At 37.2% G+C, this 16,556-nt stretch overlaps 1 protein-coding gene across 5 annotated transcripts in view; it reads left to right on the top strand.

The window, feature by feature from the left end:
* col12a1a (collagen, type XII, alpha 1a) overlaps positions 1-16,556 on the top strand; it is a 101,713-nt gene that overhangs the window by 43,182 nt on the left and 41,975 nt on the right. For all 5 annotated transcript variants that reach the window (XM_056255874.1, XM_056255877.1, XM_056255876.1 and 2 more), the window contains 10 exons: positions 3,881-4,010; positions 4,124-4,263; positions 5,742-5,874; positions 5,982-6,002; positions 6,090-6,229; positions 9,771-9,900; positions 10,046-10,185; positions 11,561-11,690; positions 13,947-14,089; positions 16,548-16,556. The exon at positions 16,548-16,556 is cut by the window's right edge and continues 121 nt beyond it. In XM_056255874.1, the coding sequence (XP_056111849.1) occupies positions 3,881-4,010; positions 4,124-4,263; positions 5,742-5,874; positions 5,982-6,002; positions 6,090-6,229; positions 9,771-9,900; positions 10,046-10,185; positions 11,561-11,690; positions 13,947-14,089; positions 16,548-16,556 (1,116 nt within the window). The remainder of the gene's footprint in view (positions 1-3,880; positions 4,011-4,123; positions 4,264-5,741; positions 5,875-5,981; positions 6,003-6,089; positions 6,230-9,770; positions 9,901-10,045; positions 10,186-11,560; positions 11,691-13,946; positions 14,090-16,547) is intronic.

Consider the following 16,556-nt stretch of genomic DNA (forward strand, 5'->3'; position numbering starts at 1 on the left):
AATATCCGATTTGTCTGCTTACATGGCACACGCAAATGCACGTATCCGATTCATATCCGATTTATTACCACATGAATCCTGAATCCGATCTGAGAAAATCGGATATCGGATTTGGGTCACTTGAACCATAAATGGGGCCTAAGTGCAATGTAGTGTTGTCATTTCTTTTTAATTTTTTCGATGCATATCGATCCTGAAATATCTGAAACACTTCCCTCATTAACTGGTTTCATTTGCACCGGATGAATATTGTTGGTGTTGCAGGGCTTGACTTTTTTTTGCACGTACTGTATTGCTCATAATTTTACTCAGTCCTGCAGATTTTGTTCTCACACTCAGTGCGGCACATAAAGCCGCCTCTCAGCACTACATTGAGTTATTTTTTGCTGCTTATTGCACTTAAACAGTCAAATACTCACAAAATAATGTCAAAATACCAGCCTTGGCAAATATTCATGTAAAAACTATCAGATATGTTTTAAGTGATCATAAACAGTTGAGAAAGAAAACGCACGTGTAACAGTATAATGGATTTGTGCGTCAGGTCTTAAAGTGACAGCAGCCTAATAAACCTGCTGACATATTATGAGATCATATTAAAAATATCTTTATGGCAGTTTTTCCCAATGGTATTGATGTCAAAGTTCTGACTGTTAAAAATGCTGAGTGGCTAGTAACTTTGGAAAACCACTAGCGACAGTGGCTGGTGAGCAAAAAAGTGAAATGTCAAGTCCTGTATGAATGGAGCTGACTGTCTTAAAAATGGTTTTGATGGCATTTTCTTTCATATGATGCCTAATAAAGTAGTTCTCTGACGAGCCGCATGCGGGTTGGAGGGCCTGCTGTCCACGCTTTGAGTAGCGCCACACTTGGGATTAATTGTGTGGACAGTTTATCAGCTGTTAAACAACAATCTTGTTTTCAAATGTGCGAAGCCTTCCTTGGTCACTGTGGAAGCCTTCCTGTGGAAAGATTCCTGTCTGTTTACACAATGCATCCAGGCAGACGACCAAGAAACTCATGTTGATGGATTTGGGACCTTTTAACATATCAGCAACTACGTTACACAACTCAGTGAAGACGGCAGCTGCCGAAAGAGTACAGCTGCTCTCCAGGGCTTCAGTTTCGCCGATCATCTACCAAAGATTCCTAGAACAGACAGCCAACAAAAAAAAGAAAAGATGGGGTTTGGAGTGGCATGCAGCAGTCCAGTGCTTCGGGATGTGTATTTTATGGGTGGGATTTTTTCCCTCTATGATCATTTTTTTAACTCTCAGTGGCAGTTTTGGCGTCAGCGCTGCTCCACATCCTGAGGCATTAATCATGACTCAGTGCTGCTCATAATTCTTCGTTCTGGGATTAAAAGATGAAACAAACATGCGCACAGGTGGATGAAAGCCTGAGAAGCCCGACAGATGGCGGCAGCTCCTGTTACCTGACAGATGATGAGAATGATATGCTATTGGATCAAAGATCAGGTCTACTTCTGCAGGAACTTTTTTTTTTTTAGATTTATTTTTGCCGTTTTTGCCTTTTATTATGATAGGGCAGTTGGTTGACAGGAAAGGAAGTTGAAGAGAAAGAGGGGGACGGGATCGGGAAAGGTCCACGAGCCGGGACTTGAACTCGGGACGTCCGAAGCGCAACTACGCTATAAGTCGGTGCGCCGCCCACGAGGCTCTCTGCAGGAACTTTAAGAGCTTTCATTACTATTGAGACTCCATTGTTCCTCTCGACGTCAACCCTTCTCTGGCAAGAAATGCATCAGATGCGCATTGACTGACCAGGAGATCTGGCTGGCTGAGGAGATCTATAACACCTGAGAGCTGTCCATTAGCTTTCTGACAAAAACTGATGTCACATCAAAGGCAGCAGACATTGAAAAATATAAAGCCATTTGTTGATTTTTAAGAGCTCTCATGGTAAAACATAAACTCTCTATCCATCCAATCCGCTTGTCCTATGCAGGGCTTAAAATCAACTTTTTTGCTCCCCAGCCACTGTCGCTAGTGGTTTTCCAAAGTTACTAGCCACTCCGCATTTTCACTGGCCCCAATTTTGACGTCGATTCCTGTGAGTTAAACTGCTATATAATATTTTTAATATTATCTCATAATTTGTCAGCAGGTATATTAGGCTGCTGTAACTTTAAGACGTGATCCACAGATCAAACATACTGTTACACATGTGTTTTTTTTTTCTCAACTGTTTGTGTTCTTTTAAAACATATGACTGTTTACATGAATACTTGCCAAGACCGGCATTTTGACATTATTTTGTGTGTATTTGACTGTTTAAGTGCAATAAGCAGTGAAAAAGAACTCAATTTTTACTGAGAGGCGGCTTTATACGTGCAATATGGGTATGAGCACAAAATCTGCGGGAATGAGTAAAATAATGCACAATATGCGCAATCCCACGGCAAAATTCAAGCCCTGTAACACCAACAATATTCATCCGGAGCAAATGAAAGGAGTGAGTGAGGAGAGACGGGTTTGTGTGTCACTCTCTGTGGAGAGATGAGAGAGAGAGAAAGAGCAGCTGGTATCGTGTATCTATTCTTTGGAAAATGAGTATTGGAAGCGTTTCAGATATTTCAGGATCGATATGTATCGAAAAATGTATATTTTTGACAACACTACATTGCACTTAGTTTATAATTTCAGATGCCCTTTTAAAAGACTACAACTGAAAAATGTATATATTATATATAAAATTCAACCCTCAACCCGCCAAAGTGGCTTACACACCACTGCTGAAATACACACTCATTAGGCTGGTTGGCGGGTGTTAATGTCAAGCCCTGGTCCTATGTATGGACGCAGGGATGCTGGAATTATCTTCTCTATATAGAAATATTGGTAACACTTTACTTGAAGGGGTGTACATAAGACTGACATGACACCTTCATAACCATGACATGACATATGTCATGAATATGAAGTAGGGTTTATGCATGTTTATGACAACTGTCATTAAGTGTCTTTCGCTCAATAATGACATTTTGAATGCAAATATGACATTGTTTAAGATGTCTTTGTTATGACACCTTGACATAAACCATAACATCATAACCTGTCAGGGTCTTTGTCATGACAACTTGACATTAAATTAAGTTAAACTGTCATGTGGTTGGTTTTGACATTGGCTGTCATAAGGCCATTATAACTGTGTCATGAATATTTTTCGTGACCTCAACTACAGTGGTACAAATTGAATTTGTCAATTAAACAGTTATAATGGCTTCATGACAGCCAATGTCAAAACCAACCACCTGACAGTTATGTCATGTTTATGACAGGTTGTGTTGTCTTAGTAATGTCAAGTTGTCATGACAAAGACACTGACAGGTTATGATGTATTGGTTTATGTCAAGGTGTCATAACAAAGACATCTCAAACAATGTCATATTTGCATTATAAATGTCATAATTGAGCGAATGACACTTAATGATAGTTGTCACAAACATGCATAAAACTTCCTTCATATTCATAACATGTGTCATGTCATGATTATGAAGGTGTCATGTTAGTCTTATGCACACCCCTTCAAGTAAAGTGTTACCGAAATATTTTCTCTTTATACAGTATGTTGCTTGTCAATAAATAAAGATGTTGTAATTACATCTCCTTCCGGCCAGTACTGGGTACCTGTGTGTGTAGTCACACTAGACACTTGTTAGCAACCGACTTTTTCAAGAAAAAATCACAAGAGGTTTTTACCTATGTATTTTATATCGTGAAATATCTTGAGCTTGTGTTCACCACAGACCTTATCTTAATCTAATGGTTTGTGTTACTGACTATGCTTTACGTCATGACATTAGAAACCTCCTGGGGGATTGTGTGGCCATAACTGCACTTCTCATGTTTCAATTTAGCTTGAAGTTGACGGGGATGTTACGTCTAGAGGACTGGATAATCTCATTTCCCAAACAGAATATGATGTGGCTGTGACTCCGATTTATGATTCTGGGACCGGAAACCCAATGCTTAACACAGCCATTACAGGTAACAGCGTGATCAGTGAATAATCTCTGTTATCTGGCATAATACTTGTTTTTTAAATGTTCCATATTTTTGATTGTAACCCAAAACTCAACTTCTCTTCCTGTTGGTTTTAGATGTTGTTCCTGCTCCGAAGAACTTGAGGTTCTCTCAAGTGACCCAGACCAGTTTCAGGGCTCACTGGGAGCACGGCGCTCCTGATGTGGCGCTCTACCGCATCGGCTGGACCAAGAGCGGAGAGGGCAACTTTCAATATGTAAGATATCAGAGACTCAACTTGAGTTCTGATTCATCAAAGTAATCTCCTTGCCATAAATACATAAATATTACATGCAATCATAAGTGTGAAGTATTTCATTTGTAAACTACTTCAGTTAACAAAAACTAAGAATAATCAATACTTTTACAGCATTTGTTAGTCTTATTTCATGTTAATTTAAACATTTACTAATGCATTATTAAAATCAAATGTCGTTAACATTACTTTTTTAGCATTAGTTAATGCACTGTGAACTAACATGAACAAGCAATGTTTTTTATTAGCTAATATTAACAAAGATGAATAAATACTGTAACAAATGTATTACTCATTGTTAGTTCATGTTAGATTAAGTAATGTTAACTAATGAACCTTATTGTAAAGTGTTACCCGTTATTTGTACTTTTACTTTTACACTTTTTACTCCATTACAATTACATGTAGGCTTAAAACTACTATGTAGATATGTCATATGATTTAAATCTTTTCTCAGTTTAAAAAAAATTAAAATAGTATTTTTCTTTATTGTCAAATAAATGAAGACAGGATGTTTATTTTGGGGTGAAATAGTCTTTTCAGACATAGACTCAGTCATGAACTACTGTAATGTGTGTGTTTTTTTTTATAATATAATAACCATTGCTGTAGATGAAACACGGTTCATGATTGGTCTTGATTATTCGTCTAAAAATCACTATATTCAAATTTCATGCCACTGTAAAATCATCTACTGCTACTCTAAGCTGAAAATATTCAGGTAAAAGATTTTAGGATATTGGCTTTAGTTTAACATCTGTCGTGTTGTAGAGTTTTACATAGAACATTAAGGGGGAAAAAGTGATTTTTGACAGGTTTCTCTACAAAGTTGTGAAAATTTTTGAGTAATTTTCTGTTTTTTTATACTTGAAAACATGTCTATATAGTATTTATGTCTTTACTTTATAGAATAATATGTCTATATTAGTATTTTAGTTTTAGTTACTTTATTTTATTATCAACTTAAACTGAAAAAAAAAATATAGAAATCATCAGGAACATCCAACTCACTCTCTTTAGAAAAGTTAAAAAGCCTTTATTTCTATGGCTTGGTCATAATCAACACTATTAAAACACTCCGACGCGTTTTGGCATACAAGCCTTCGTCTGGGAGTCAAAAAAAAAATATTTTTATAATAAAAATATTTTTTGTAGTTTATTTTATTACAAGCAACTGATATATTTTGTTTTTAGATTTAGTTTTAGTTAACTATAAAACCCCTGGGTACTTTTAAGTGAGTAAAATTCTTGACATAATATCTATCTTTACATGTACAATTTCTCAGTACTTTTTACACCGCTTCATGCAATAGTGATTGTTAGTATCTAGCAACAGTAACTAGCATAAGTATTGTTTGTATCTCAGTACTGGTAAATGGTAATTTAATGTTTAGCAGGTGTACAGTACTGAATGCGTCTAATACCACACTCTTCCTCAGGATATCCTGAGCAATGAGGACACCACTTCCGTTCTGGAGAACCTGGAGCCGGACACTCTCTATGACGTTTCTGTTACTGCCATTTACCCCGATGAGTCTGAGAGCGAAGATCTTTTTGGCAGGCAACGCACATGTAAGAAACCACAAAATCCATATAATAAACATGATTTTTTTCATATACTGTACTTCACTCACCACATGTGAATTTGACAAACTCTGACTCTTTCTTTCCGTACTCAGTGTCCAAACTCGTTACACCCGGTGAGTCTGGTTATTTTCAAGATATGACATTTGACATTAATTATGTTTTAGAATGCAAAACTGAAATATCAGTATTTCTTCTTATAGCTCCTAGTGGACCTCCTCAAAACCTCCAGGTGTTCAACGCAACCACCACCTCCCTCACCGCCAAGTGGGATCACGCTCCTGGACGAGTCCAAAACTACAAGATCACCTACGTGCCGGTTGCAGGAAGAAAATCACTATCTGTAAGGAACATTTCAACATTTTTGAGTTGATATTATCTGGCTGACTGAATTACAGGTGATGTGTATCATTTCCACCAAACGAAATTGCAAACATGTTTCCTAGGGATTTTGAATTCTTACGAATGGGATTTGAGAGATTTTCACAAAATGTTTTGGACCCTAAAAAACAGCTTTGAACCAAAAATTGTGCACATAACCTTTCATTTACTCATCCAATACACAAATCACAGAATGAATCTGCTAGTCTCATTTTGAGCATGCATGTACTACATAGTGTGAGATTAAGATGTAAAACGTTTTCCAATGGAGATAGATTAGTTATTCCATATAGACTTTTTAATTTAGTCAATTAATGAGGTTATAAAAACTGCATGTACACTACTGTTCAAAGGTTTGGGGTCGGTACGGTTAAAAAAAGAAAGAAAAAAAAACTTTTTCAAAAATGACGCAATAAATTTGACAGAGCAATAGTAAAGACATTTATAAATGTACAAATGATTTCTATGTCAAAGTAAATGCTGCTCTTTCGAACTTTCTGTTCATCTAAGAAATCCTTAGAAAATATTTAATTTTCACAAAAATATTAAGCAGCATTACTGATTTTGACATTGACAATAATAAGAAATGTTTCTTGAGCAGAAAATCAGCATATTAGACTGATTTCTGAAGTATCATGTGACACCGAAGACTGGAGTAATGATGCTGAATATTCAGCTTTGATCACAGGAATAAATTACATTTTACAATATATTCACATAGAAAACAGCTGTTCCCTTTCGAAAGGGAACTCGCCCTGCGTCGATATGACGCTATTTGGGAACGCCTCAGCTGTTTTAAATTGTAATAATATTTCAAAAATATGACTGTTTTTTACTGTGAACATTAGAGTGAACGTAAGAAATTTCATCCAAAAAATCTTACCGGCCTCCCAGCCTGGCACTTTGCCCAAAACCACTGTCAAACCAGCAAACCAGGCCAGGTCTGGAGACCGGCAGTTTTAAGATGTTTTTGTCTTCAGGATCAGCTATCATCTTATTATTTTCCAAGTTTTCATGGTATCTGAGTAGGTGCAGATGTGTTGTTTTTCTGTCCTAAAATCATTGCAGTGATTTTTTTTAAGCCTCTGTTTTCTTCATCAAGAAGGCAGATTTACACTGGCAGCAGTCACGGAAATAACAGCATAAAACTGTACGCTGTTTTGCTTTGCTGAAAAACAATCCTATCTGCAATCATATTTGTGATGTGCTGTTCCTGACATTAATGCGGTTGTTATTAGCTTATTTAATGGAATATTCTGGGCTAAAAACAAAATGTCTATCAGTGACATGCTGTTGATTACCAAAGAAAACGTCTCAGGTTACGTCTGTAACCCTAGTTCCCTGAGAAGGGAACGAGACGATGCGTCGACAACGCTTTGGGAACGCCCCTGCGTGATTGCGTCTGAAGCACGTATGTCAACTAGTCCAATGGCGAGAGTGAATTTCATGGGCGGATGATGTCACGAGTTGTTCCCTTTCAACGACCCTTTGGGAATGACAATACCCAAACGCCAGACTTACAAAAGCCTGTATGGGAAACTGTGGCACTAAGTCATAAGCACCTGACACCCTGGAGCAGCGTCCAGGTCCAGGCTATAAAACCTCACAAATGTGACCGGGAAAGACCAGCCCGCCGCATCACACACCGGGAAACCCCCTGAGAGTAAGGCTTTGGAGGCCGCCATACTCTTAGTGGAATGAGCCCTGACCACCGAGGGTGATGGTTGGCCAGAGGAATTATAAGCAAGAGAAATAGCCTCAACTATCCACTTGCTGATTGTCTACTTAGATGCTGGAAGAGCTTTCTTAGGTGATACAAAGCAGACAAACAGCTGATCTGATTTTCTCCACTACAAAGAGAATCTTCTTCCCCCTTATTTTCACTCTCAGTGCTCGGCACATCTAATTCCTCAAAATGCCAGTCTTGGCAAGTGTTCACATAAACACAGTCAGTTATGTTTTAAGTGAATGTCAGTGTTTCCCCTACCATTGTTTTGGGGGGGCGGCCCGCCCCCCCAAAACGACCCCCCGCCCCCCCTAAAATGCTGACGAAATCCAGTCATAAAAAAGGAATTTAGTGTATAACGCGGAATTTCACGGAATTTGTAAATTTGAGGAAAAAATAGAAAGCAGTTCAGTACACTTGAAATCAAATCGCGATGTAGACTAGTGTGTGTGAATATTAAAACACAAAGACTATTTAAATACGAATCCTGCATGTTCTGTGTGAATGAATGGTGCCGCCGACGCACAGTTTCATTTACCACACACACACACACACACTGAAGCACGTGTGACGCTTGCGCTGTTTTTTGGCCTATATGAAGACACAAATGCATGAACTTCCTCTTCAGGCTCTAGATCCACTCTGAAAGTCACTTCGTGATCATTTCACCGCTTCATTTGAGAAAAACTATCATCATGACATAAACACACAGAAACTCAAAAGGTCTTCACGGCAACCCGTCAAAATAAAAGTTCGGTTTAACTTGACATAAATATATTACTGTTGTACATTAGAATTTAGATATGTCCCAATGTAATAATACACTAACACTAATCCAAATAAATTATCATCAAAACTGAAATTTTTAAGGAATAATCGATTTTTTAATTTTAACAGTAAAGCTCATTGTGCAGCAAGTTATTTGACAAAAAGTTTATTTAATTTCATATGATTAAAATTGATGATAAATGATACAATTTGTGTTTTATGTCTTCATTTTACATTTTATTACCAGAAAAAAACACAACACAGAATTAGTGTGAGAAATTAGTTTTTTTTTTCATATATTTAAAAAAATGTATTGTTTAATGATTCATAATACATGATTTCAATTAATTAGACATGCTTTTTGATTGCAAAAAAAAATTACACCACGTATCCGTAACACGCCCGCTCCGCAACACTAGCAGTCCCCCCCCCCCCCCCCCCCCCCCCCCCCCCCTGAAAAAAATCCTAGGGGAAACACTGAATGTAATCAGTTGAGAAAGAAAACGTGTAACAAAATGAAATTGGATCCATGCGTCACATCTTAAAGTGACATCAGCCTAGTATACCTGCTGCCAAATTATGAAATAATATATAAAATATCTATATAGCAGTTTTTCCCAATGGTATCGATGTCAAAATTGTGTTCAGTGAAAATGCTGAGTGGCTAGTAACTTTGGAAAACCACTAGCGACAGTGGCTGGACTGCAAAAACGCTAATCTCAAGCCCTGATAAACAACAGTGTTTCATTTGTTTACATTATTTAACATGAACTAACAATGACATATAATTCTAAAGCATTTATTAATCTTTTAATTTTAACTTCTACGTATACATTATTAAAATCATAAGTTGTATCTGTTAATATTATTTAATGGACCTGAGCTGACATGAACAGCTGTATTTTTATCACTGACATTAACAAAGATTAATAAATACCGTAACAAATGAACTTCTCATTGTTAGTTGATTTCAGTTTATGCATTTACACAATTCCTCTCTCTGTCACAGACACAAATTGGAGGAAAGAAAAACACAGTTATCCTGCAGAAACTGACTCCAGATACTCCCTACTCCATCACTGTTGGCGCAGTCTACGCGAATGGAGATGTCAAGGACATTTCTGGCCAAGGAAAGACATGTACGTGACCAAACACGTGACTTCACCGCATTCACAGGACCTGTTGGTTACCCATCTACATTAATGCATTTTCAAATAGTATGTAAATGACATAAATTAGGTCATTGTTGACATGCTGAAAAGAGTTTTCTGTGTGTTCCCATAGTACCGCTGGGCAGTGTGAGAAACCTTCAGGTCACGGACCCCACGGTCAGCTCTCTGAATGTACGCTGGGAGCCGGCTGAGGGGATCGTACGGCAATACAGGATTTACTACCAGCCCGTCACAGGGGGCGCAGAAGACATGGTACGTCCCAGGGCACCTCTTAACTATTATATCATGTTCCAGGTCAGTTTGACCCGCAACACTGTCAGAAATAGTGGTGAAGCTAAGGTGTTTTTCTTGAAATTGTGTGACTGTTTCTCATTTAGGGTCATGAACATGCCTGGTGTTGTGGAATGTGCGTACGAAAATTGTAATATGATTGTAATGTTAGCGGGTCAATTTGACCCATAACTTTAATGGCTTAAGGCAGGTGCACAGACCCAAAATAAAAATAAAATAAAATAAAAAATGTACCTTTGAAGGGTATTTACATTTAGGCAATTGGCAAATGCTTTATTTGTAAATTTTTAGCAGTTCATGCATGTGAATTTTGCTGAAATCAAACCCATGATCTTGTCGTTGTTAGCTATACTGTTTATGCTTCAAGAAAGTACAATAAATTAAATAATTTAAATAATAAATGTAAATACATTATACAATAATGGTACAGTAATAACGTTCACGTTTTGTGAAAAAAAAGTTCTTATTTTTGTAATGTATGAGTAGTATTAATGTTAAAGGTTTACTTTCCTGATTTTTTTTCATAGTGTGATTTTTGGCGAATTGTATTGAATCTAATTAGGAACAGAACATAATGATTGTACCCAGAAATGTAACATTATCAGGGGTTAGGCGTAGGTCTCAGCAGCTTTTGCTTCAGGACTCAGATTTAAAGTCCACCTGTAGTCAATAATTTTATCCCTTAAAACTTATTTTTATCATCACCAAAATTACATTATTGAAACGTTTTTTCCTTGAAAATATTTTTCTTCACGTCTCAAAATAGCTTGAATGTAACTCTACACCCTTGCCTCATTTAGTATATCCGGTTCTATGAATATGCAAATTAGCCCCGCCTCCACTCACTCACTCAGCTCAGAGATCACACGTTGATCTGATCACAAGGTAGTTTGTGACGTCAGAAACACCAGCGTTTTTGAGACTGTCTTTGGTTCACTGCAATTTTAAGGAGAAAATACTCAGCAATGCTGTCGACTTATGAATTTACACATTGTTTGTCTTAAAGCATATTAAAAACACCACATAGACATACGTATAAACAACATTTAAAGCTTTATTTTCACCACAGTGGGACTTCAATTGCAATATGCAAAAAAATCCCATAGTCTGCCATTGAAGGCCAGAATATCACAGAGAATTATGGTTGTGCTCTTTTGACTTGGACAATAACCAGCCACCAAGCAACAGCCAGGCAACCACTTAGACAAGTGCATAGAAATGTACTAAATATACTTTAGCAAGCTCGTAGCAACATTTTGCCAACCATTCAAACATCCAGCGACTTTTGCAGAGACCAGGCAAAAATATAAAAACCTGTTACTGTTTGTTCTCTTAGGCTCAAGTTCCTGGAAGCACCACCAGTACAGTTCTGAAGAACCTGCAGTCTGATACCAAGTACACCGTAACAGTAGTGCCAGTATACGCTCCTGGAGAGGGCAAGCGCATGTCGGAGAATGGAAAAACCTGTGAGTTCATGCTGCATCTTCTTATTTTAGCACGATTGGAAAGCAAAGAATTCCCATACTGATCCATCATATACTCCCCAATCACAGAAAACCATTTGCCAAAGATTTCAATCCAGAAAGTGCAAAGTTTTCTGGCTTTACCATTAAAGTTTTGCACCTATAAATAGAATCTCTGAGACTTGCCCAAAGATTGTGTCAGCTTTATTGGATTGATCACCAAGGGAGGAATGCCGATGTGCTGGCAACCCTTTAAATGTGACTCCAGGCTGGGCTTAATGAGCCTTCTTTATGGGGTGTAATGACTGGAGATGCTGGAGCGAGGGCAACAAAGCAATCTATTTCACCAAATGTAAAACCCAGGGAGGTGCAAGGACATGAAAGCACCCTTATTTACTGCTGTCAGCTCAATGCTCCTCATTTTGGAGTCAAGCCAACAGGTTTTTGTTGGCGTCACTGTTTTTCCACCAGTGGTGGTTTGCTTCCCATCATCTGCGTTGCTTTCTTTTCCACTTTTCTTTGTGTGGCTGTGCCACGTTAATGCAAGTGTTGGTTTTGTTTAAAAACTAGTATCAGGGTTTTTGCTGTTGGAAATCTAAAGCCCGTTCCATAGGCTTTGTGTTTCCATGTTGTCATGATTCCTAATCAAAGCTGTGCACATTTACTGTTTAGGCAAGACACCCCAGGTGAATAGGGTAAAACGTTTCAACTTACAGTAGATATCACCATATTTCCCTGGTTGATTGATTACATTAAGAATGTTATGAAAATGTACTAAAGATGTTATGTTTAAATATGCAAATGAGGCATTATCTATGAAAGCTTGTTCCTGCCACGTAATACAAAAAAAAAGTAATTGCGACTTTTTATCTAACAATTCTGACTTTTTTCTCACAATTGTAAGTTATAAAGTCAGAATTACGAGGTATAAACTCGCAAGTTATAGAGTGCAATTCTGAGAAAAAAAGTCAGATCATAAAAGTTTATATCTTACAATTCTGACTTTATTTCTCAGAATTGCGAGTGTAAATCCCGCAATTCGGACTTTATAACTCGATATTGCAAGTTTATATCTCACAGTTATGAGAAATTAAGTTGCTATTCTGAAAAAAAAAAAAAAAGAGTCAGAATTGCAAGATAAAAAGTCGCAATTACTTATTTTATTGTTTATTCAGTGGCGGACACAAGCTTCCATAATTATCTATTGAACGCTCGATAAAGCCAGCTCAAAATATCAGTATCAATATATTGGGTCTAATTAAATACTAAGTAATCTTATTACTGTAATTTAATTACTTTTCCCTTGAAAAAGCAAAGTAAGGGATTACTCTTAATTACAGTTACTTCTGATGTAATTGCATTAAATACTGTATAGATATTAGGTAAACATGAATGTTTTTCATGTAACCTTCTCTCTTTAAATACTTTGGTCAGTTCAAGTATAATTTATGTTTATTTAAAAGAATCAAAAGTGCAGTTTTGTGTCTGTCCTTGTATTGTTCAACTGGTTGAGCTTGATATGGGGTTTAGAAAGTAATTAGTAATAAGGGTAACACTTTATTTCAATCCATTCTAGTTGAGTTTGCAACTACATGTCAACTAACTGTCATTAGAGGATTAGTTTGCTTAATATTTGCTAACACTTTGTTTTGTTGGTCCCCCAACTACTGACTATAAGTAACTTGGCAACTAGAAGTCAACTTATTCTACTGGGGCCTTACACCTAACCATAACCTATCAGTCTACTGACAGTCTACTTTAGTCTACTAATACTCTAATGAGAGTTAGTTGACATGTAGTTGAAAGGTTACATATAGTTAGTAAAATGTCTAAAGTGGACTATTGAAATAAACCATAATGGGTAATCCAATACTTTTTAGAGAGAGTAATTAGTACAGTAATCCAATTACACTGTTGAAAATGTAATTAGTAGTAACTTTTTTCGAGTAACTTGCCCCGACACTGCTGGAGACTAACCCGAATGCTGTGTGTATCAACCACATTGAGTTGGCTGAACTTCACATGCCATTTATCCAAACATGAGACGGGTCTCTCTTGACCCTTTTGAAATGTTTAATTTGATTCTGTAGTGGTTGACATTGAAACTTCCGCTGCTACTATTGTGTCTAGACCTGGACGTAGCAAATCCTTATTTTCAGGGTCTTGTAAATAGTTGTAAATGTCTTTACCTCTTTAACCACTCACTCCTTTTACTGTCTTTTCGTTTTATGATACTGCTCCCGCTCATGTCTGAAACAGTGGTGCGGACCCCTGCCAAGAACATCCAGGTTTACAACCCCACCACAAACACCCTGAACGTGCGCTGGGAGCCGGCGTCCGGAGAAGTGCTGCAGTATCGGGTCGCCTACTCCCCCCGCTCTGGAAGCCGGCCCTCTAAATCTGTAAGTCCTTGTCGTTAGGCTCGCGTGAGAGAACGCGCAGGAAATACCGCCGTGACACTTTGGAGTGCAACGGTCTGTTTTCAATCGGTCCCTCTGCAAAGATGTTTGTGTTTTTAATGTCGTGTAACCTCATTCTCACATGGACTTCATTGCCTGAGAGGGATTTTCGCAAAGCTCCGAAAATCCATAAATGGCTTTTATTGTTGTCAGACCTTTGCGTACAGAAAGCAGCTGTGGGAAATCTGTATCAGCCCAAACCGCTTTTATTTCAGCACTGAGGAAAACAGAGTTCGAACGTTCTGTCTTGTGTCTTAACAGGACTAGCTTCTTTATCGGCAGCTACAAAGACCTTGTGGAAAAAATTATTATGGACGTTTTCCGTTACTATGGCTAGTTTTCCAAATCAGTTGCATTGAGTCAGAAATTCTCCGCGCTTTCATTTCAACCTCCAATATGCAATGAATTCTTTCAATTTTTCCACTGGAACACTGAAAAAACCCAAAGCACAGAAGTACAATCAATCGTCAACTGGTCTCAATTTTCAGAATAAAGGAGAGTGTTGTCAGGAGTGAAAAAAGGGAGTTCCCATGTCATTAATTGGGAATTCAGTGACCCCCATGACCTGGCATTGTGAAGAGTGGTGAAAGGAGGTGATTGCCTGCCACTGTCAGCACGTTATTCACTCGTATCACTACAGCTGATAGACCATTAACACATCAAAGGAATGTTTCCAGAAAGTGATCGCTAATGATTGGCTTGGGAATCAGTGGTGACACACACATCAATAGAGGTCATCTCTAGAAAAACAGCCAAGCTCCTTTCTCAGGGTGTAATATATCAGAGATTTTAAAGCCAGCAATTCTGCTGTTTAATCGTAAGGGACTGTACAGTTTTTCTCAATCGCTTTGGCTCAAAAAAAAAAAAAAAAAGTTCAGATCTCTGAATAATTAGTTTCTTGTTCACATCAGATTTGAATTTCTTATTGGTTTAAGCAAATTGCATGTGTTTTGGCACATGTGTGCAGAAGAGTAAGTACAATTGTCTACAATTTGCACAATGACTAAATGTAAATGCACGTGGCTTGTTGATCAAAACTGATGAGTTGATTCTCAGTGAAACTCTTCACAACTTCTAAACATTCTTTCATCGTGTGAGCCATCACATGCTAAATGATCCATTCAGTGATCAAAATTTGTCAGACATGTTATATTCCATAAATATTCATGACATGGAATGTTTGTAATGTTTGCTAAATTGGCCAATGGCCTGCCGTTGTAATGAATAGGAATCACAATCTTATCAAACAACCCATATAGTATATATATATATATATATATGGAGTTTGCTGACAGCACAATCACCACCATTTTTGAACATGGAGGAACATCACAACTCTGAACAGCAGCAGCCACTGTACATCTGTACTGTATATACTGTCTTTACAGTACATTTATTTTTGTTAAAATGTGTAAACTGAAAATTCTTTTCATGAAAGAGCAATAGGAAGATAAGTATGTGTTAGAGAAATACATAATAGAGTGTGTAAAAATAAACAAGCAATTTGAGAATATTCAGTTTAGATGTAACACATTTCTGCAAAAATAAATGTACTGTATAAACACAAATTTTTACATCAATTCATAAATATTTACCTACCTACTAAAATTCTCAGTGTGATACACAGACAAAACTGACATTCTTGTACAGTATAGAAAGCAGTAGAAAAAACATTCTAATATTTCCATAGTGAAAACACATCTAAAAATTTTGACCAGTGCGGCTCACACGATGACAAAAACACTTTTTATTTTGGTGCCATTGGCCAATTTACTGACAGGATAACTAGGTTTTGATGCATGAATTAAATGTTTTGGGTGAGTTATGACATTTTGCAGACATGCCATAGAGTTGTGATCTTCCAGCAAACATGTGACAATTGAGTTTACAGTTTAGAGAATGTTAAGACTGTTTTTGAAAAATGTGCCAAAGCGAGTGAGAAAAACTGTAATATAATGTTGACATTTTTGGGGGACGGCATTTTGAATAACCTTTTTTTTTGGCATTCTAACATTTTCCTGACAATTAAGTACCCCCCAAGTAGTAACCATATTGCAAAAAATATATCTAAACTGACAGACAGACAAACCATTGATTGATAGATTGATCAATAGATAGATCAACTTTAGGTAGGCTAGATAAAAGAGATAGACCATTGGTTAAACTTGGAGCAAATGTTGTTCTGATGATCCTAAAATAAGTTTTATTTAGTTCAAAATATCATTTTTACCCATTTGATTTTCCTTTTGATTTGCTGGTGAAATGTGACGTGCATATGTCCTTTGTGAGATTCACTCATTAATCAATGCAAAAGTTTTTGAAGTCTCAGATGTCACTAGTAAACAAAGACAGCCTCTGTGTCCCTGGTGGTAAACTATTCCTTTTTGTTATTGTCTGTCAGGTCCTTGTT

Source organism: Rhinichthys klamathensis, unplaced genomic scaffold (genome assembly GCF_029890125.1).
Source record: "Rhinichthys klamathensis goyatoka isolate OS25496 unplaced genomic scaffold, OSU_Roscu_1.1 h1tg000123l_1, whole genome shotgun sequence".
Classification (NCBI taxonomy): domain Eukaryota; kingdom Metazoa; phylum Chordata; class Actinopteri; order Cypriniformes; family Leuciscidae; genus Rhinichthys; species Rhinichthys klamathensis.